Below are 21746 nucleotides of genomic sequence, written 5' to 3'. Positions count from 1 at the left end.
TAATCTTCATTCAAGTAGGCCTATTGGTTAGTACTTTTCACTGCCAACATCTACCTATCCATACCATCGGAATGTAAATTGTACCGAGATAGCATGTAAATGTCTCACTGCTGGGCTAAATACTCATCTCTTTATGACTACGTTAAATTACAATAAATTAAACAAATCCTCAAAAAATTCCCTGATGTTTTTCATTCCAGTATTCACTAGAACGGATTTATCAATTTGATAAATGACTTAATAAACCAATCGTTTGCACCAATAAATTAATTTTATCATTCAATTATCATTTAAATATTCAACTCATCATCGTCCTAATTTCATTTGGCAAAGAATTTATTCGCGAATTTGCAACAAGAAATAATATAATTAATCACGTTTGGTTTTCAGTTATAGATAAAAGAAGTACGTGTCATTCTTTGATAAGAATGATAAAGATTTCTCTTAAAAAGTTAAAATCGAATTACATTTCTTTGTGTGTTACTGCATTATTACTTTTAAACTTTTTAATTACTTTAAATGATCAATCGTAAATATTTTCCATGTATTGCTTTTTTTTATAGAATAGGAATAGATATTGGCATTGTAAAAAATGTTAACCATCGCTTACATCACCAATGCGCCACCAACCTTGAGAACTTAGATGTTATGTTCCTTGTGCCTGTAATTACACTGACTCACTCACCCTTCAAATCGGAACACAAAAATACCAAATACTGCTGTTTTGCGGTAGAATATCTGATGAGTGAGTGGTACCTACCCAGACGAGCTTGCACAAAGCTCTACCACCAGTATAAATTAAATGTATTTTAAATTAAATGTTATGAAATGCTTACGTGTAAATATGTTATAATTTTTAAGTATTAATAACTTTTACTTAGTATAAAATTACAACAGTTTTCTAACTTGTTTAATAATGTTGCATTTTCTTGTTTCATAGTTAGTTTAATCAAGCTCTTTTTACGTTATCATTAAAAAACCCGGTAATTACTCAATGCATATTATCAATAAATGACTATACATCCTGAAAAATAAGAACATATTCATATTTTTGCATATTATGTAATAAAACAGTTAAACAATTAAACGATAAATATTTTCCATAAAATTACATCTTTAATTAATTTTATAATCTTTAAACTAAAAGTAATGTGAATTCTGAACACTTATAATAAGTATATTGATAATAAATATTTAAACACAACATGCTATGTAAGGCATATAGATTAATTTATTGTGTATGATTTGTAATAACTATTATTTATTTGATTGAAAGGCAAATTGCAATAGGACAATAGTGTAAACAGCGAATATATCAATGCAACGTAAGGGCAGGACCGCGTCCACTGTGAAGATTCGACAAGCTGTCATCTTGCTGTACTTGGCTCTGTTTAATCTACGAACATTTTTATATAACGTCTTCATACCTGTAAATAGATACATGATTATTAAGATGAAATAATGTTGATCCTATATAATAATATAATACGTTATAAACTAGTAACTGTATTTTTTTAAAGCTAACATTATCGGTAAGCCTATCTGGGAAGATACTCATTAGCTGTTCAATCATGAAATAACAATACATTGTTCGTGTATTGTTTTGTTGTGTTTCGGTTTAAAAGTTAAGTGAGTGTATTAAATTAATTACTTTATCGTTATAATAATTGTGCCAGATAACAACATATTTAAAATAAGTAATAATAATAATTATCTAATGCTCTACTATCATTCAAGTATTTTTCTTTTTTAAATATTACAACGTTTGACTCTCATAAGTACTAATCGATATTATTGCTTTATTTTCAAGTTTCAGTTAATGAAATACGGTTTTATTCCAAAAGGTCCTATTTTAATAGCATTTGAAAGAAATAATACATGACGGCCTCCTGACCGATTTCGGCCAATCTCTAGTGGCTAGATAAGGTCGCAGATCCCAAGGTTCTGGGTTTAAATCCCAAGTCGGTACAACAAAAAAGTTATTTTTCTGACAAAAATTCTCAGTAGCAGCCCGTAGTCGTGATGTACAATCCCATGCCTCGATAAGCACGCTATTCCGTTGGTCCTGCGCCTGAACTATCTCCGGTCGTGTCGAATTTTCGTCCCATTGGATTATGAGAGTGAGGAAATAGACATTGCATCTGTTTGCTCACACACTTGTGCACTATAATGTATCCCTCGCAGGTGGCTTATCTCTCTTGAGATTGGCTGCCGTTACCGAAATCGGTCAGAAGGACATAATATATTAGTATTTCTTAAAAATAATTCGATGTATTTCTATGACCCGTCAATGTTCACAGACTTATCAATTAATAGATATATATAAATATATACCTTCGCACTCATTATTTTCGGAATGTAACATGCACTGTACTTCGGCCTCTATTACATTGGTATAGAAATCTTCGCATTCCTTAACGCATAAACTGAGAAGTAAAAGGTTTTTAACCATCCACCCTAAGACGTATATCTCTAGGAGAATTCCTGTACTCTGAAAATGATTATATATTGTATAATAAACTTTAAATACTCATTTAAAAAAAAGAACTAAGATACCTACAGATGTATTCACAATAACTTTTAGTTTGCCCATTTCTATAAACAATTGGACGTAAATCAAACTATGAGTAAATGTATAAAATATTTGCAGTAATATCTGAAATAAAAAAATGTCTTTTTAATAATTTTTTAATTTAAATTACTTTACAATTTAATTTTTCTATAAATCAATACTCACTGGTACCTGAAAAATAGTTTTAAGTAAATCAAATGATTCTTCTATAGTAATATATAGATCGAGCTTTTTTTTTAAATTATTAGCCTTAGCTCTTTTAATATTTCTATAAACATAATGAGTTCCATTCTTTGAAAAATTTGGAATGTTAAGAACCCATACCTTTAAACACATCCCAATTAATTTCATATATCGAAACGCACATAGCATATTAATATCATAAATAATAAAAAGTAAAAGATAGAGTTCATGAAACAGATTGGTAAACGACCACTTATTATAAAACATTTGAGTATTAATGAAAACCATCAAGGTATACGATATACAATACCAAATTATACAGTACCAATTTTCTTTTCGCCATTTTTTTAAATAATTATTAAGACTATGGGTATTTTCTCTCGTTAAATTAATAACTTTTTGCAAATTTATTATCATTTGAAAAGTATATTTATTATTATAAACATTATTGATAAATAATATAATACTATCGAAGCAATAAAGATAAAAATTTAACAACATTGAATAATATAAAGTTTTTAATGGTGCAATATTAGACAAGCCATCAAATTGCATATGTAAATAGTGGATATATAAATATATAACTGTGAATATAAATGAAAAGGTTATATAAATATAGCCTTTGGGATAAACGAAATTGTTTTTAATTGAATAATTAGATTGAAAAAATATATTTTGAAATAGATTAATCGGAAAGATAGCGGCTTGGAGTTTTTTATCGATAAAATTATTTTCATTTATTCTAATTGAAGTCATTTTTGCAAAATTTTTATCTTCGTTTATTTCATTATACGAGAACCGTAATGAAAGCTGAATTATGACTCAGTGCTAGCCCGTTAACTCTAATGTTCGTGTAATGTTAAATATATTAGTCAATTTCCTTAAAAGCATGATCAATATAATTTGTTTAATATTTGTAAACACGGGCGATTAATGTTATAGCTAGGAAGCTGATGAACGCTTCGGTATATGATTTGTTAAGGTTTCATATCGATAATGGTTGAAGTTCAGATCAATACAAAACTATATAGTCCATTACATTAAAGTTAAATGACAGTGTGTTTCTAAATTATTGCGCTTCAAAGTAAAAATAAATTCTAAATTATTTGCATCTGGGGACGAGCTAAGCGTCTCCGTTTACTTACGTAATTAAAAAATATTGACAGACATTTCTATCACTGATTTTGAGCTGTTTATACTTAGAAGAAATTATAAAATCGCGAATATTTGAAATTTGTTTTTAAATCGCTCCTCTCGACTTTCTATTTAAAATCAATTAGTTTAATTGATTATTTTGAGGTAGATTTTCTTACTTAACACTAGAAAGACGAGAGCATTCATTTGACCGGTTTTATAATTTAAAAGTTTACTTATTTTAAAACTTTTAATCAAATTTTCCGGTAATTTGTGACATTTATTATTTTGAACAGACGCATTTAAATACCTGAACAAAACTAGTATTTAATTTGTTTACACTTTAAAACACTTATAAACCTACAAAGATGGCGAAAGTCATTTGACCGCTGTAATCCAAATAATGTTAATAATAGTATAAGAGGGTACTTTTATAAACTTATGACTTGTTTATTTATATTCCTCAGTCACAACAATATCTCAGTTTGTATTGTGCATGTTATTTAGAATATTGTGAGTAAATCAGTGTAAAGCGTCTCGAAGTCTTCAAAATGAAGTAATATTTCATTTACTGCAAACCCTAATACAGAAGATCAATCAGAAAATACCCCTAGCGATTTTGCAGCACGTTAGCAATACTAACTATCGTGGTTGTGGTGGTAGGGGTAGGGAACACTGGATATAAAATAGTTATATGACTGTAAACATCCCTCCTAGAGTTGGATTGAACTTCAAAATTGTATATAGAAATATCTTAAAATTTGGCATATTTATATTTAGGTATGCTTAATAATGAACTGCTACATTATATCTACTACTATATTATTTATTATTTAAAGAAAATCTAGGATTGCAATATGGAAAAACTTTATATCCTTGCTGTATGTGTCTCCAGTGCTCACCAATGACATGTTGAGTAATGAACTTTGCTAATGGCTCCACACTGATATCGATTTTTACAAGCTGGGAAGTAATACAAACCTCATATTTATATATTTAGACATGAACAAATTATATATTACACATTTTCTACATTTTCGAGGTGCTGCAAATTGACAACGCAAATGCAACATACTGGCAGATCATTTCATAACGATGTCAATAATCAGACAACGTAGTGCACCCAGGAGTGCATTATATACATTTTATCAAATCGTAAAATAACTTAAATTCAGAGTCGTTTTCAGAAGAAATTTAAATTTCAACGTCAGAGGCAGTTGTTAAGAGCGTTGGCATTAACAATGTCTACCACATGAGCAAATCGTGTAGAAATTTTGTTCGCCAACTCCCTATCTATAAGAGCTTTTAAGTTTATTACTTAGCTAGTACTAACAGACATGGTATTTCCCGCAGCAACTTAAAAAAAAAACACATTTTTAACGCAACATGTTTGTCTATTACAAAAATTTAAATTAGTTTGACCTTATATCGTCAAGATCAGCGATCTTTGTGATTTGATTCTAAATAATATCATCGCAAGGTCTTTCAAACAAAAAACTACATTTTTACACATTATTTATTCAATTAATAATAAACAATTTCCCTTTTAGCTTAATTTTCCAACCAAAGGGTAATAAAGCAATCAGTTTCCTAAATGGAATAACAAACATAATTAAAAATTAATTTTATCAATTTATTTGTTTTAAATTAATATTTACTTCATTTTATTCATAAATTTGATGAGTGTTATATTATACGAGTATGATAAAATACGAGTATCATTTAGTTTTCAGTTTATAGAATGTAGAAAATAAAAAAAATGTGAGTCACATACGACGCCTGGCAGATTTGAGAGTTCAAATTATAGAAATTGATGGTTATTAGTATAAAAAAGCATGATTTAAGAAAACCAACTAAGAATTTAAAAAAAATTGTCAAATAAGCGAATATATAAAATATAATGTAAGAGCCTACAATTTCCTTTAATTATTTTAAAAATGAGATGCAACGCACACACATGAATATAGAGCGCGACGGTGGAGAGTTACGACGGCGTCATGACGTTTACCGTCATGGCATACAATTCGGTTTGACACTTTCCATTTAACATCAAGCTTTTAATCTTCTGAATGAACGATGATCACTGAGTAACTATTATTTTGGATATACCAGACTACTAAACTGTGTATCTGCATTTCATCCCAAGATTTTTTGTATCATCAATACAGGTCTACTTTTAAGCAAGAAAGAGACACATTTATTTATTTCATAATAACATAATTCCGATACAATTTGACACTTACAATGTTAATCATATTTTATTACGAACGCGCTGTCGTTGATACAGAAAAAGACGTAGCGAAGAAACAGTCGTAATCCAACAATACACTACTAAGAATAAAATATCCAACAGAACTATAACACTACAACTGCATACAAATGATTAAATCTTAATTAACTTCGTAAGTCACATAACTAAATACAATGTAAATATATGTAACATATATACTTAAGATGCTCCTTAGTATTGATTTTAATCAAACGATTTTATGGAAAGGCAAATTGCAAAATAACAATAGTATAAACAGCGAATATATCAATGTAACGTAAGGGCAGCGCCGCGTCCACTGTGAAGATTCGGCAGGCGGTCATCTTGGTGAACTTGGCTCTGTTTAATCGACGAATATTTTTATATAACTTCCTCGTACCTGTAAATAGATATGTGGTTAATATCAATAATTTTCTACTTGACAACTGTACTGGAGGTAATATTTATGATACGGATGGAGAAACTGATGTTAAGGGAAAAAACTACGCAAGAACCTGAACTACAACCAGCGATAGCGTTAATACATATATCCCTGTCATTAACCATCCAGATAAAATAGAAAAGTTTGTTTTTTTATTCTAGTCAATCTACTCACTTAGATGAAATAATAGAAAGATACACCAAAAGATACATAAAATAATAATATTACCTTCAGACTCATTATTTTCTGAACGTAACATGCACTGCCTCTCAGCCTCTATTATATTTGAATAGAAATATTCGCACTCTTTAATGCACATGCTAAGAAGGGTAATGTTTTTCAATAGCCATCCGAGTACATAAATCTCCGTAAGATTTATTATCTTCTGAAAATTTTATTATTAATTATTGTAAAATAAAATTTTAATATTAATTTCAATTATATAATAATACTAACTGATGTGTTCGCAATTATGTTTAACTTGCCCATTTCTATTAACATTTGTACGTAGTTCAAGCTATGACCTAAAGTTATAGATATTTGCAGTAATATCTGAAATAAATAATGACTTAACCTTTAATATTATTATTATATTTAAAACGTCTCATAAATTAATTGTTCTATAAATCAATACTCACTGGTACCTGAAAAATTATTTTAAATAAATCAAACGATTCTATAATGTTAATATAGTTCTCGAACATTCTTTTGAAATAAACATCTTGATTTCTTGTTTTTCGACCGAAACGATATTGTGCGATTGAATTTTGTGAAACATTATAAACCCACAATTTAAAACAGATTCTAATTAACATCATATATCTAAATGCACATAAGATACTGACGTCATAAAAAATTAAAATAAATATATATGCGCTATAAGAAACACTAAAGAACTTCCAATGAACGTAGCACATTCTAGAATAAACGACAGATATTATTAAGTATAACGTAAGAAGATACATAATGTAATGCCAATTGCCTTTTTGCCATTTTTTCAAATATTTATCAAAGTTAAAGGAATTTTCGCGGGTAACCTTAATAATTTTTTGAATATTTGTAATAAATTTAACAGTACTTTTACTATAATAAACATTGTTGACAAATAAAATAATGCTATCTAGACAGTAGAGAATAAAACTTAAGAAAGTCGCATAGTTTAAGGTGTTTTTCGGAATATGCTTAGAAAATATACCTTCAATTCTCATATGAAAAAAGTGGCAATATAAAAGGAGAACTATGAATATAAATGATACAATATTATACATATAACTTTTGGGATATACAAAATTATTTTTGATTGTATATTTGGATTGGAAGAATATGTTTTGAAAAAGGTTAAGAGGTAAGAGAGCAGCTTGGAGCTTTTCATCGATAAAATTGTTTCGATAATTCTTGTTTATGAGTAACATTTTTGTAATTTCCTCTTCTACTTATGATTGTACCGGAATGATAGCTGAATTGTTACTCAATGAACGATAAAATTTTAACGTTTTCGAAATTGTTTATTTATTAATTTCGTTAAAATGATCGATATTGTTTGCTCAATATTATTGTAAGCAAATTCAATTAATATAAGAGCTTTTTATGTTTTTACTTAATAAAAATATGTAGGGCTATGAAACATGTGTCCCTTTTATTTATTATATTCTCGGCTTTGGCTGCAAATTGCATTTTTATTTTTTGCCCTTTCTTTCGACAGTCATTTCGACGATCAACATTTTTGTTCTTTAATTATAAATTATTTTATAACCATGATACTTCGGAGTTCAGCGGTCACATTTTCTTAATATGGCAAATAGCCCTCGCCGGCAAGCTGCCTCTCCAAGCCTCGTTTGCAAACAATTTATAATATTAGTCTTGACATATTTAAAACAACAAAATTTATTAATGCTTTAAACAGAATTTCAAGGTCTTGATTAAACCTTGGGTAAAAACTAGTCTTTTATTTGCAACAAAAACAAAATAATATATCATCCTAAGGTGATATATTGATTACCTCTCCTTTGAAGGTAGATCTTAATTTAAAATTTAAAATTAATTTAATTTAAAAGTGGCCAGTTTTATACAAACGAAAGATAAATTAATGAAAAAAATGTATTTACAGTTATTATTTTTTTATATCAAATAAGGAAATCTTATTTTATTATACTTTTGCGTAAAAAATATTCAATTAATTTTTCGTCCTTTAACTATTTCGTCTTTTTACTGAAACAGTGAAAAACATTAGTCAAGAAAAACTGAAGTCTTTTTAGATCTGAGTAAGCTGAAGCTTTAATTACCAAGTGCACGAATAACGGATAAAGAAAACCGGATAAAACGCAGACGAAGCACTTGCAAACACCGGTTTAATTACGTTCCTTGCTTATCGTTGACGGTTTTTTTGTTGCAAACCGAGAAAGTCGATGTTTCGAATCGGATAAAAAAAAACCTTTTCAACATTTGAAACAGGTACAAAAGTGAGATAGATAAAGGAAAAAACTTCGGAAACTATTCGATACGATATTAGCTCGATGGCGTTTCTCAACTAGAAATAATATATATATAACGAAGTATAATAAATAATATATATATAACGAAGTATATATATATATTATTTCAAGTACGCAGTTTCACCCGGGTATAACTTAAAGAAATCACTAATCATAATCACAATCTTAAGTCTGCGTTTATGAAATTCGTACAATATTTTTAGTTTCATTTTCGTGGGGTATTAGTTTGTATTGGTGTTCGCTGTACCGGAACTTATTATATAGGGCAAAATATAATTGGCCATGAGAAAAACAGCATTCTCTTAATCTATTCAGAAATACCTTTACAGAAAATTGATCCTTTTATAACTGAAAGGTAAATATGTATTTATAAATAAGCACTTCTTATGAACTAGCGAAATACCTACCTAACCTATAAACTTTAACTTACAATGCTATTCACAAGCAAGGAAAAGCAAAACATTAAGTAAATAGATATATTTAATAAAAAAAATTTCCGTAATTTAATTGACTAAGCTCCCGATGGATCCAAAAAACTGTGCTTATTTAATTAATCTTAAAAACAAACGAGACACTGGCGAGTTAACTAAATCAAGTTTACGAAAAGGTAAATTGTATTAGGAGAGAAATAAAAAATCACATTATGTTTAACTTCGAAGTAAATATTAGTTTGCTTTCCAATATTATTACCAATACCTTTAAAAACAAAACCATTGATATTATTTAAGAGCTCACTTCAAAACTTTCGTCACAGACACGTCTTGTTTTGGTAAAAATTAAATGTTACTAAGTCTCGTGTCTAAGTCGCTATGACGTTTTCAAAGTTTGGAATAAAATTGCTATCAATTTATTACATGGCAAGTTGAAAACAAGTTGAAATAAATTGTTCCCTCATATTTGTTTGTATTTTTAACCGAATTTCACGAAACTAAAGCTTCACTGATGTTTTATTACGGTATTTATTTTAACATATACGAATATAGTAGGTATGTATTCATTTCATTGATTGATATTCATTGAATTGATTCAATATTAATATCAGCTCAGACTTAAACGCTATTTAATTCAGATTTCTGATAATGCCATAATTGTTAACTTTTGACATCAATGACAGTAATAAAAAAATCTAAAATTTTATCCTTTGAAATTAATTAGGAATTGCTTTATGTAAGAAATAAAGACGAAAGTAGAAGATGATAATTATAATTATAAAATTAATTATGGATTAGTGATTAAATGGCGATTGCCGTGGAGTACCGGCTTAGAATAGTACTCCCCCAATCTCATCCCGTGGGTGTCGTAAGAGGCGACTGAGGGACGGGGAAAAGGGGGGATGGGCAGCAGCGTCCCCCCTCCCATAAACATCTTACCCCCTACTGCGCTCGCCAACACGCCTGCCCAGCGCGGCGAGTATGGGCAAACCCCTCCCTTAATGGCAGATGCGCCCAAAAAAAGGCCCCCAGTTACCGGCAAGCCCGCTAGGCCCGACCAAGGTAGCGGTCGCGGTATCGGCAGGGCAGGGGGTGCTAAGAATCACCGGTTCACGGCAGGCTACCGTATAAAACGACTGAAAATGGCAACGTATAATGGACGCTCGATGAGGCTGGACCATCACCTCGCCGAATTAGAAGTAGAGTTAAGTCATATAAACTGGCATATACTGGGGTTATCTGAAGTCCGAAGACAGGGGGAGGACACGATAACTCTAGAGTCCGGTAACTTACTCTACTTCCGCGAAGGTGATAACCTCTCCCAGGGTGGTGTCGGTTTTCTTGTCAAAAAGGATCTCATTAGCAGCATTGTGGAAATCAGTAGTGTGTCGAATCGGGTAGCGTACCTTGTCCTAAAACTTTCCGACAGGTACTCCCTGAAGGTTGTACAGGTATATGCGCCAACTTCGACATACTCTGATGATGTGGTCGAAGCGATGTACGAGGACATCGCAAAGGCCCTCAACGACACCTCGAGGGCCCACTACAATGTTGTTATGGGAGACTTTAATGCTAAAGTGGGAGTACAAGATAGCGGTGAATCGAAAGTCGGACCTTACGGCTTGGGCTGCAGAAATCACAGGGGGCAAATGCTGGTAAACTTTCTCGAAGCGCAGGGGCTTTTTTTGATGAATTCTTTCTTTCAAAAGAAGCCTCAGAGGAGGTGGACCTGGCGAAGCCCCGATAACGTGACAAGGAACGAGATAGACTTTATCATTTCGAATAAAAGGCACATATTTAGAGATGTTTCAGTGATCAACAGGTTTAATACCGGAAGTGATCACCGCTTGGTTCGAGGCACTCTAAATATCAACTTAAAAGCCGAAAGATCGAGAATGATGAGGTCTACTCTCCGACCTACCATGCTCCAAGCTGCTCAAGGCTCCGAAAAGTTCCAAATGGAACTTCAAAATCAATTCACCGCGTTGGAAACCATAAGCAGCATTGATGAGAGAACCGACACGCTGGTCAAAATACTGCAAAACACATCCCGCAAGTGTTTTCCGCCACAGAGAAGAGACAACGCACCAAAACTCTCTGCTGAGACACTCGAGCTCATGAGAAAACGACGAGAACTACCATCGTTTTTGTCAGATAAGGCCTTAAACCGAACAATAAAAACGCTGACGCGACGCGATCTCCGACGCTCCAATACCCGTGCCATCAAGGCTGCGATTGAGCAAAATCGGGGATCGAAAGTGTTCGCTCGCAAGTTTGGGAGGCCGCGTCTGACAAAACTTAAAACTGAAAATGGTGGGGTCGTTACCTCTAGGCCTGAGATTATCGGAGAAGTAGAGAGGTTTTATGGGCAGTTGTTCTCTTCAAGATCGGATAAACCCGTGGGAATCAGTATTGATGACCAGCGCGCCCCTCTTATGCGCCATTACTCCGAGGAGCTCCCGGTCGTTGACCAAGGAGAGATTAGGGCGGCTCTAGAACAGCTTAAAAACAACAAAGCTCCGGGAGATGACGGAATCACAACAGAGTTGCTTAAGGCAGGCGGGACTCCGGTCCTGAAAGAGCTAGCAAGCCTCTTTAATTCCGTCATCCAACATGGCAAGACCCCGGAAACGTGGAGCGGGAGTGAGGTGGTACTGTTTTTCAAGAAAGGTGATAAAACCCTCTTGAAAAACTACAGACCAATCTCCCTCCTGAGTCACGTGTATAAGCTGTTCTCAAGAGTCGTCACGAACCGTCTCGCCAGACGACTTGACGAGTTCCAGCCCCCAGAGCAAGCCGGCTTTCGATCAGGCTACAGCACCGTGGACCACATCCATACTGTTCGGCAGATTGTGCAGAAGACCGAAGAGTACAATCAGCCGCTGTGTATGGCATTTGTGGACTACGAGAAAGCCTTCGACTCCATCGAAACCTGGGCAGTGCTCGACTCATTGCAGAGATGTCATATCGATTGGAGATATATCGAGGTACTGAGATGTCTGTACAACGCCGCTACAATGACTGTCCACATCCAGGACTGTAAGACGAAGGCGATCCAACTGCGCAGAGGGGTGAGACAGGGGGATGTAATATCCCCGAAACTGTTCACCAACGCGTTGGAAGACGTTTTCAAAACGCTGGATTGGACTAGGTATGGAGTCAATGTAAACGGCGAGTACATCTCACACCTTCGATTTGCCGACGATATCGTCATCATAGCAGAGTCGCTGGAACAACTCACCGAAATGCTGCGTAGCCTAGGCGAGTCTTCCCGGTGTGTCGGTCTCGGTATGAACTTGGAAAAGACCAAGGTCATGTTCAATAGGCATGTCGTGCCGGGACCGATATACGTCGAGGGGAAACCTCTCGAAGTTGTTAGTGAATATACCTACCTAGGACAGATAATACAAGTCGGTAGGAACAACTTCGAGAAGGAAGCCGATCGAAGAATTCGCTTGGGATGGGCAGCATTTGGCAACCTTCGTCAAGTCCTCAAGTCGTCTATACCGCAATGTTTGAAGACGAAAGTCTTCAACCAATGCGTCTTACCTGCCATGACATACGGTGCCGAAACGTGGACACTAACTGCGGGACTAGTCCACAAATTCAAAGTCGCTCAGCGTGCTATGGAGCGAGCTATGCTCGGAGTATCTTTGAAGGATAAGATCAGAAATGAGATTATCCGGAAAAGAACCGGAGTCACCGACATAGCTTGCAAAATTAGCAGGCTGAAGTGGCAGTGGGCTGGTCACGTATGTCGTAGGACCGATGGCCGTTGGAGCAGACGAGTCCTAGAGTGGAGACCGCGAATCGGCAAGCGCAGCGTAGGGCGCCCTCCAGCCAGGTGGACCGACGACCTCAAGAAGGTGGCGGGCACCAACTGGATGCGGAAGGCGGAGGACAGGGAGCTTTGGCGCACCTTGGGAGAGGCCTATGTTCAGCAGTGGACAACGATTGGCTGTTGATTGATTAAATGGCGAATGTCAGCGTAGTTGTCACTCCAAAAGTTCTGAAACTTTGGGAGTAAATTAATTAAAGTGGAGGAAATAAGCAGTAAAGTATTATAATATAAATATTAAAAAGTAAAGGTATTATATTATAATATAAATAAAGATATATTAATCAAGAACTGTTTATAATGCATAAATTAGCAGAGCTGTTAGCAAATCGTATTGATTATGTAAATCTAAAGTTAGATTATATTTAGTACTTCTGCCATTGCAATAGGCTTTATACCTTAACAACAATGCTATTTTTTTTTTTATTTGCCCCGGGATGGCAAATGACTCTACTCCACCTGATGGTAAGTGGTAGAAGAGTCCAATCGCGACGACGGCCAGTACAGACGGGAAGAATGTTCTGTACTAGCCGTCCCCGCCTTGCCGGCCCGCAAGATGCCTCTTCACGCCTCGTTTGAAGGAACCCGGGTTGTAAGAGGAGGGGAACACGTGAGCTGGTAAGGAATTCCATTCTTTGGTAGTGCGACAAAGAAAGGAGTTGCCAAATTTCTTTGTGCGCGATGGAATTGATGTCACAGTTAGGCGGTGACATCGAGAACCAGCTCGCGTGGACTTAAGAAGGAAGGGGGAAGCAGGAATTAGAGAGAATAATTCCTCAGAGCACTCGCCGTGATACAGACGATAGAAAGCGCTCAGTGCTGCTATCTCGCGAAGCAATTGTAAAGGTTCAAGGGTGTTTGTGACCTTTACGTTACCAATAATGCGTACTGCACGTCGCTGCAACCGGTCCAAGGCCTCCATTAGGTACTTAGCGGAGCCATCCCAAAGGTGCGAGCAATATTCAACGCAAGACCGTACCTGTGTTTTGTATAACAGGCACAGTTGTTGTGGCGTGAAAAAACGCCGCACCTTGTTCAGAATTCCGAGTTTTCGTGAAGCTGTTTTTATAATAGCCTCGATGTAATCCCTTGGACTAAGGTCGCAGCGAACGTCCATCCCCAGCATGGCGATTTTGCTTTGTATCATCAGCGGTGTGCCACAGAGGGAGGGATGAGGGTAAAATGGTGACTTTTTCTCTGTGAGAGCGCACACCTGTGTTTTCTTGGCATTAAACTCAACAAGATTATCAGAACCCCATTTGGCGATGAGCTCTAATGTCCTATCGAGTTCAATAACAAGATTCTCCCGCCTCTCCTCAGTTTCCGCCCGCCCAGCCACTGCGCGTCCGTGGTATCCACCATGCACTGCACTACTATCATCTGCATAGCAATGTATGTTCCCAAGAGAGAGCATATCATTGATATGCAAAAGAAAGAGTGTGGGAGATAGCACAGATCCCTGGGGGACGCCAGCATTCACTACATAGAATTGTGAAGCGCAACCACCTACTAAAACACGAAGGCTACGCTTGTGTAGGAAGCTGGCAATCCAGGTGCATAGCTGAGTAGGCAGACCATATGCCGGTAGCTTGGAGAGAAGACTTCTGTGCCAGACCCTGTCGAAAGCCTTGGAGATATCGAGGCTGACAGCCAACGATTCTCCATGCTTGTCGATAGCTTCACCCCAGAGGTGAGTTACGTACGCTAGAAGATCACCAGTGGACCGTTTTGTCGAAACCCGTACTGACGATCATTAATTAGACAGTGATCTTCTAGGTAATGGATCAGTTGGTTGTTTAAAATCCGTTCCATCACCTTACAAAGTACTGAGGTGATAGCTATTGGCCGATAATTTGCCGGGTCAGACCGATCCCCTTTTTTGGGAACCGCTTGCACATTAGCTCTTCTCCAAGCCTCCGGCACACATCCCGAAGAGAGATAAAGTTGGAACAGGCGCGTTAACACAGGAGACAGCTCCGCCGCGCACTTCTTCAGCACAATGGCTGGTATTCCATCGGGACCGCTAGCTTTCCGTATATCGAGTGATTGCAGCTCCGCACGCACATCACGTTGCCTGATTTTGATGTCAGGCATCGTGTGGCCACATGAAGGTATTGTTGGTGGCTGCGCACTACAATCATCGATCACAGAGTTGTCGGCAAAGAGTTTAGCCAGGAGGTCGGCTTTCTCCTGCGGACTGTGAGCTAGCGATCCGTCCGGATTTCTGAGCGGTGGCAGCGAAGGTTGGCAGAAATTGTTTTGCACAGACTTGGTCAGACGCCAGAAGCTACGGGAGCCCCTAGGATGCGAAATAAGGTCATGACCAATCTGTACAATGCGCTGTGCATCCGCTCTCGTGTATGCCTTCCTACAGGACTTGGAATTTTTATTGTAGTTTGCTTTCAGTGAGTCAATGTTAGATGCCCCGCTAATGCAGCCGTTGATCCACGCGCGATATGCCGCCTGCTTAGATGATACAGCGTCGGCACATTCACGCGTGAACCAACGGTTACGCGTACCCCTATTGATGAGATCTGAGCTAGGAATGTAGTATTCCATTCGCAACATGATCTCGTCAGCAACAGCAGCGGCACTAGCTGTCGGGTTATTCCCACTGAAGCAACTTCCTTCCAAGGGACCGACGCATAGTAATCGCGCATACCGTCCCAATCTGCCGACTTATAGTGTCAAACGCGACGTTTGCATACCGCTGATGGCGGCAGCTTGGCCTGTGGCACTTTGGTAGATATAAGGCCGTGATCCGAAGAACCAAGTGGAGCTTGAACCACAACCTGATATTCCACCGGGTGAGAAGTCAGCAGAAGATCCAGTAGAGAAGGCGCTTGCCCATCAATGTCTGGGATCCTGGTGGGCTGATCAACCAGTTGGGTCAAGTCGTGTGTGAGAGCAAAAGCATGAGCAGTTCTTCCAGCATGGTCAGTTTTGAGGGATTTCAACCATGATTCATGGTGAGCATTAAAATCCCCCAAAAACACCAATTCCGCGTTAGGAAACTGCTCTTGCGCAGCATCTGCCACCCGACTAAGATGGTCGAATAATCGGCTTGTCTCCAAGTCACCATTGTGGGATCTGTAGAGGCACACGTAGACTCGACTCTGACGAACCAGGTCCACACGTACCACCAACATGGAGAAGGAGGGGTCCTCCAAGCAGCGCAATCGGTGACAACAAACATCCGCCCTGACGAACAAGCATACTCCGGCTTTCGCTTTAAAAGATTCTTCAAGCATGTAGCCGGGATAGTTAAGGTAGCTGGTGTCAGCAGGGCGGAGTATTTGCGTCTCCGTGAGAAACAACATTGCTGGCCGTGCTGTCTCGTGCTATAATATCTAAGAATCGAACACTAACTATAAACGTCAACTGAACGAAGTAGGAATTTATAGTCTAATAAATAATGTTAAAACTATATGACATTAGCTGAATATATAAAAATAAAGTAACTATTTTACTTCAAATTCTAGCAGTATTTCTTCGCTGATTCACGAGTGATGAAGAAAAAGAATGCAGCCGTATTAAGTAACCACTAGTATTGTTGTTACGAGAAATGGAATTACAAATATATACTGTTAGAAAAATCAATACACTTTACTTTGTTAATTACAAAATGAAGTGGAAAGAAACGAAACAAACAATTTGTAAAACGTGCTACTTAAGTTTTTTTTGTTATTGACAACAAACTGCACAGCATATATCTACGCAATTCAGGCGGTACTTTTGTAACTTTTTCTTTTAGCGAGGTTTAAAATAATTCTTTTTTTATCGGACAATCCGAATGTTTATCAATACGTGAACTATTTGAGGTTATAAAATAATAATAATAACAAGTAAAAAATATAAATAAAATTACAAGTTTTTTAAGGCAAACCGGCCGGATGCTCTTCTGATTGAAAGTGTCTACCACCTCCCAAGCACAAATGCAACATTGTGTAATACTGTTTTAAAATTCAATTACAAGATGTGACACACACTTATAAAACAAAAGAAAGCTGATAAATTGCTGGCTACGGTTTTATATTAAATTTTGACCATGATGTTCGAACATTTATAAGTTATATATTTTAAATCCATGGCCATTCTGAAAGTATTAACTATAATAATATAGAAGATTCAGACCAATTGAAATATTACTTTTGGCGTGAGACTGAAAAACAAATAAATCTTACTTTTTAATAATATTAGTGTATTACTAGTTGTGTCTACGAGTATCTTTAGCAATAATATTCATTTATTTTTATACTTGTTAGGTTAGAAAAGACAAAAATTATTCTACATTTTATTCAAGTTTTCAGAAAGTTGGTTTTAACGCAACTGACAGAACAGACAAGAAACAATGTAGTAACTCTTTTCCATTAATCACATACACGTGTTATTACACGTAAGTTGAAAATCAATGACCAAGCTTTTTCATTTTCTTTGTAATATTATACAGAAAAATGTGCCTTATTTATTAATATTTTCTACATACACTTTTAACTTATAATAGGCTTAATGTAAAATATTTTCATTTAATTAATTTTACACTACATTAAATTCATTTAAAAAATATTTAAACATATTTAGCTAAGCCGTAGTAATGCGTTTATACCCACACCGTACAGCATCGCACTGCACCGCACCGTTCAATGTAAGGTAACATTGCTTTTGTGTTCTGATTTTAAAATTATATCTGATATTGCTCACCGCTTTGTTCTATCTATATTTTTGTGCATTTTTTTGTATGTATTATCATGAAATGTATCTAATATTTTTATTAAAAAAATATTCAAACCCGATCCTTAAGTGCTGCGTAATAAGCCCCGAATGCTTAAATCACTTAAGTAAGGCGACACTTCCGGAAAACGTTCAGCTATCTCTCAGACAAGTTCTGAATATTTTAATGATTTAGGGAGATTAACTAAGAATGTACTTCTTTGAGATAAGGATGTCCTTTTGAATTGTGCTAGTTTAGATAATAATTCCAATTTGAATAAGTAATTTAATTATAGGATTATTAATATTAAGCTCTAATACTAAAAAGAACGTTGATGTTGAATATATAATATATTATCAGCTAAGAATAAAACTTGTGTTAGGAGCGCAGCCGACACTATCCCAAACGTCACGATGGTTATCGAGTGACAACGCTAGGCAGACTGTATACTTTTCAGTTATTGTGACCTTGTTCATTCGACCATATTGTTTTTCAAAACCAAAATCAAAATATTCTTTATTCAAGTATCTGAAATAGTGGTCGACAATTACTAATATTATGAATACGAAAGTCAGTTTGTGTATTCGTTTGTTTGTTACACTTTCACGTCTCATCTCGTCTCACATACACGTTGTCAGGGATACGAAATTAATTAAATATATTATTTGGGTTTTCATAGAGCTTTTATCAGTATTTATCATAATATAAATTGATTCATTTTCCAACTCCCTCTCATCATTTTTTTCAAAATAAAACTAATAGACCGAAACTAATTCATTTAAATAAATAATAAATTGTAATTTGAACAATTTTATTTCCCGAAAAAATTTTTTAATTTCCAATACAAAAAAAAAAAAGAAATAGCTCGAAATACATAAATAATGCGAGTGATATTTGTATTGTTGGTCAAACACATCTCCAATCTTATTCCAGTTGGCGGAGCATAGAAATAACTTTATCTCAGCAATAACATTTTGTTTGACCTGCCTATATCAATGTCCGATACAAATTAATCGAAACAATCTCTGTAACATCGTCTGTATTATTATCGTTCTATATTTAAACTGATATCAATGCAAAATAACACACACCTTAACTCACACATTTTAATTATTTAAACAACGGTAACGGTAGATTTTGCGTAGTGTAGCTTATTACGTAGTCCCCTACGTAGTCTACGCAATCACTGAGTAATTTATATGACGTCTACAGGCGTTTACTGTTCCAAAAAATATTAAGTTTCTCAATAGATGTTAACGGTATTTAGTATGGATGCTTATTCTGTATAAGTTTAAATTTATTATTATTGACAATATTCCGCCCACGGCTTCGCCCGTATATGAGGAGAATAGGCCGGTGTTAGACACCCTATGTCCTTCCCTGTACCACATTCACAATTTATTATATTAGCTAGTATATAAAAGAATGTGAATGTAATTATGTTTTATCATTATATAAAAAAAATATCCTACATCATATGAAAATATTGGCCTGAATTTTCATATGCTTAATTTGTGTTTATAATTCATCTCGTGCTTGACGGTGAAGAAAAAACATCGTGAGGAAACCTGCATGTGTCTTATTTCACTAAAATTCTGCCCCATATTTATTCCACAAACGCGCATTGGAGCAGCGTGGTGGAATAAGCTCCAAAACCTTCTCCTCAAAAACAGGAGAGGAGGCCTTAGCCCAGCTATGAGACATACACAGGCTGTTACTGTAATGTTACTGTTTTATAAACTCCAAACGTTACGTTACATTACGTTACGTTGCCCTGAATTATTATATTGTCAAGAGACAAAAATAATAAAAGCTGAGTGAATCGCAATCTCAGGAATAAAAAATAACGTTTGAATTAAATCTATAAATTTTTAGTATTTCCTTATAATTATCTAAATTGGGGAAACAATAACTATAAAACGATCGGACAGTGTAGTAGATTGCGTGCTCTGATCAATTATAAAATAGATAGTACGAAAACATACAAATTATAATACAAAAAAAAAAATACAAATATAGACATGTGTCGATTTTCATGATCGTCGGTTAAACGGTATCGAAGTCTATTAAAACCAAGATATACCATCACGTATTAATATAAACTCGTATAAATGTAAAAAGGAACAAGATAACATATAGTAAAAACGATTCTATAAGACTCCAAACAATATTTTTGTATTTTTTATAATAATAATAATAATAATATCCTGGGACTTTATTCGCACATCATTCGTTATGTCTGATCCCAAACTAAGCAGAGCTCGTACTATGGAAATCAGACAACTTATATACTACTTTTCTTTTTGTAAATACATACTTAATTAGATAATTACACCTAGACTGAGGACAAATGCCTGGGTGGGAACCGGACCCACAACCTTCGGCGTAAAAGGCATGTATCTACCAACCACGCCAACCAGCCTATCAATTAATTCCTTTATACTTACACAACCGTAACCGTAACAGCCTGTGAATGTCCCACTGCTGGGCTAAAGGCCTCCTCTCCTCTTTTTGAGGAGAAGGTTTGGAGCTTATTCCACCACGCTGCTCCAATGCGGGTTGGTAGAATTCACATGTGGCAGAACTTCAGTGAAATTAGACACATGCAGGTTTCCTCACGATGTTTTCCTTCACCGTAAACCACGAGATGAATTATAATCACAAATTAAGCACATGAAAATTCAGTGGTGCTTACCCCGGTTTGAACCCACGATCATCGGTTAAGATTCACGCGTTCTTACCACAGGGCCATCTCGGCTTTACTATACTATACTTACACAAGTTTATAGTCAATTCATGGATTAAATTCTTCAAGTCGTAACCATGTATTGACCTGCATCGAAGACCCTAAACTTAAAGTTGGAACATAAATTTATCGATGTCCGCAGAAACTTTAGAGCGATTGGGGATTAGAATTTTCACTGCAGTCTTTCCACAAGTTACTGGGTTCGGTGCCAAGACGATCCGATTAAACGGGTATTGTCCATTGCTAAGATATAACTGAGCTACACATTTCTTAATCTATTTAACATAAACAAATTTATAAAATATTATTGCAGTGTTAAATTATAAAGTTTAAAGTTTCTATAATAATATATAAAAGTATAAAGTTTCTATTTAATTGTGATCTTGATTAGTATTGGTAAAACAGTGTTTTTTTTTCTGAAAATGAAATGTGACGTATGGTGATACGTCACGATATTATGAGACGTGTAATCCTTTAAATGTTATAATTATTATAGTCAATGTTGCATAATATCACTCAAACATTAAATCTTTACTTTTGAATATAATATTTTACATATAAAGCTAATCCAACAGTCATGCTCTTTGGTCTGAAGATAATTTACTTTTCGAATGTCTCTTCAACCGACTTCATACCATATTAACTCCTTTACTGTTCAAGCTATTCCTTTGAAAGTCTCTTCCTCTACAAGCAAGACGGACACAATCACTTGCTTCGCTTGAGAAATTAATAAAAAAGCTATTTTGCTCTCTAGCTATGTTCGTTCCGCTAATACTTAATTAAATTCTTTACATAATTGAATTTATTGCATTATTAATTTTAGGTATTACTTGCTGTGTTTTTTTCCCCAAGCCGAGATGGCGCAGTGGTTAGAAGGCGTGAACCGATGATCGTGGGTTCAAACCGAACAAGCGCCACTGAATTTTCATGTGCTTAATTTGTGTTTATA

The 21746-nt window shown here is 35.3% G+C and overlaps 2 protein-coding genes across 2 annotated transcripts in view; both read right to left on the bottom strand.

Annotated features, from left to right (window-relative positions):
• The window catches only part of LOC126777663 (UBX domain-containing protein 6), a 410195-nt gene that overhangs the window by 199915 nt on the left and 188534 nt on the right, over window positions 1-21746 (bottom strand). The gene's annotated exons all lie outside the window — the stretch shown is intronic.
• On the bottom strand, window positions 1258-7991 carry LOC126777448 (uncharacterized). The gene is made up of 4 exons (XM_050500457.1): window positions 7775-7991; window positions 7218-7300; window positions 2335-2491; window positions 1258-1427 (listed from the first exon to the last, which is right to left on the bottom strand). The coding sequence occupies exons 1-4, from the start codon at window positions 7989-7991 to the stop codon at window positions 1258-1260; spliced, it is 627 nt and encodes a 208-aa protein (XP_050356414.1).

The sequence above is a fragment of the Nymphalis io genome, chromosome 23 (assembly GCF_905147045.1).
Source record: "Nymphalis io chromosome 23, ilAglIoxx1.1, whole genome shotgun sequence".
In the NCBI taxonomy this organism is placed as follows: Eukaryota; Metazoa; Arthropoda; class Insecta; order Lepidoptera; family Nymphalidae; genus Nymphalis; species Nymphalis io.
The sequence above is the reverse complement of the archived record's forward strand: the minus strand, read 5'-3'. Positions and strand labels throughout refer to the sequence as shown.

Coding starts and splice junctions, on each gene's coding strand:
- LOC126777448 (XM_050500457.1), bottom strand. CDS start 7,991: ATGTTACTCATAAACAAGAATTATCGAAACAATTTTATCGATGAAAAG. Junction 2,492..7,217: donor AAATAATTTTTCAGGTACCA/GTGAGTATTGAT, acceptor AATCATTTTCAG/AGTACAGGAATTCTCCTAGA. Junction 1,428..2,334: donor CGAAAATAATGAGTGCGAAG/GTATATATTTAT, acceptor ATCTATTTACAG/GTATGAAGACGTTATATAAA.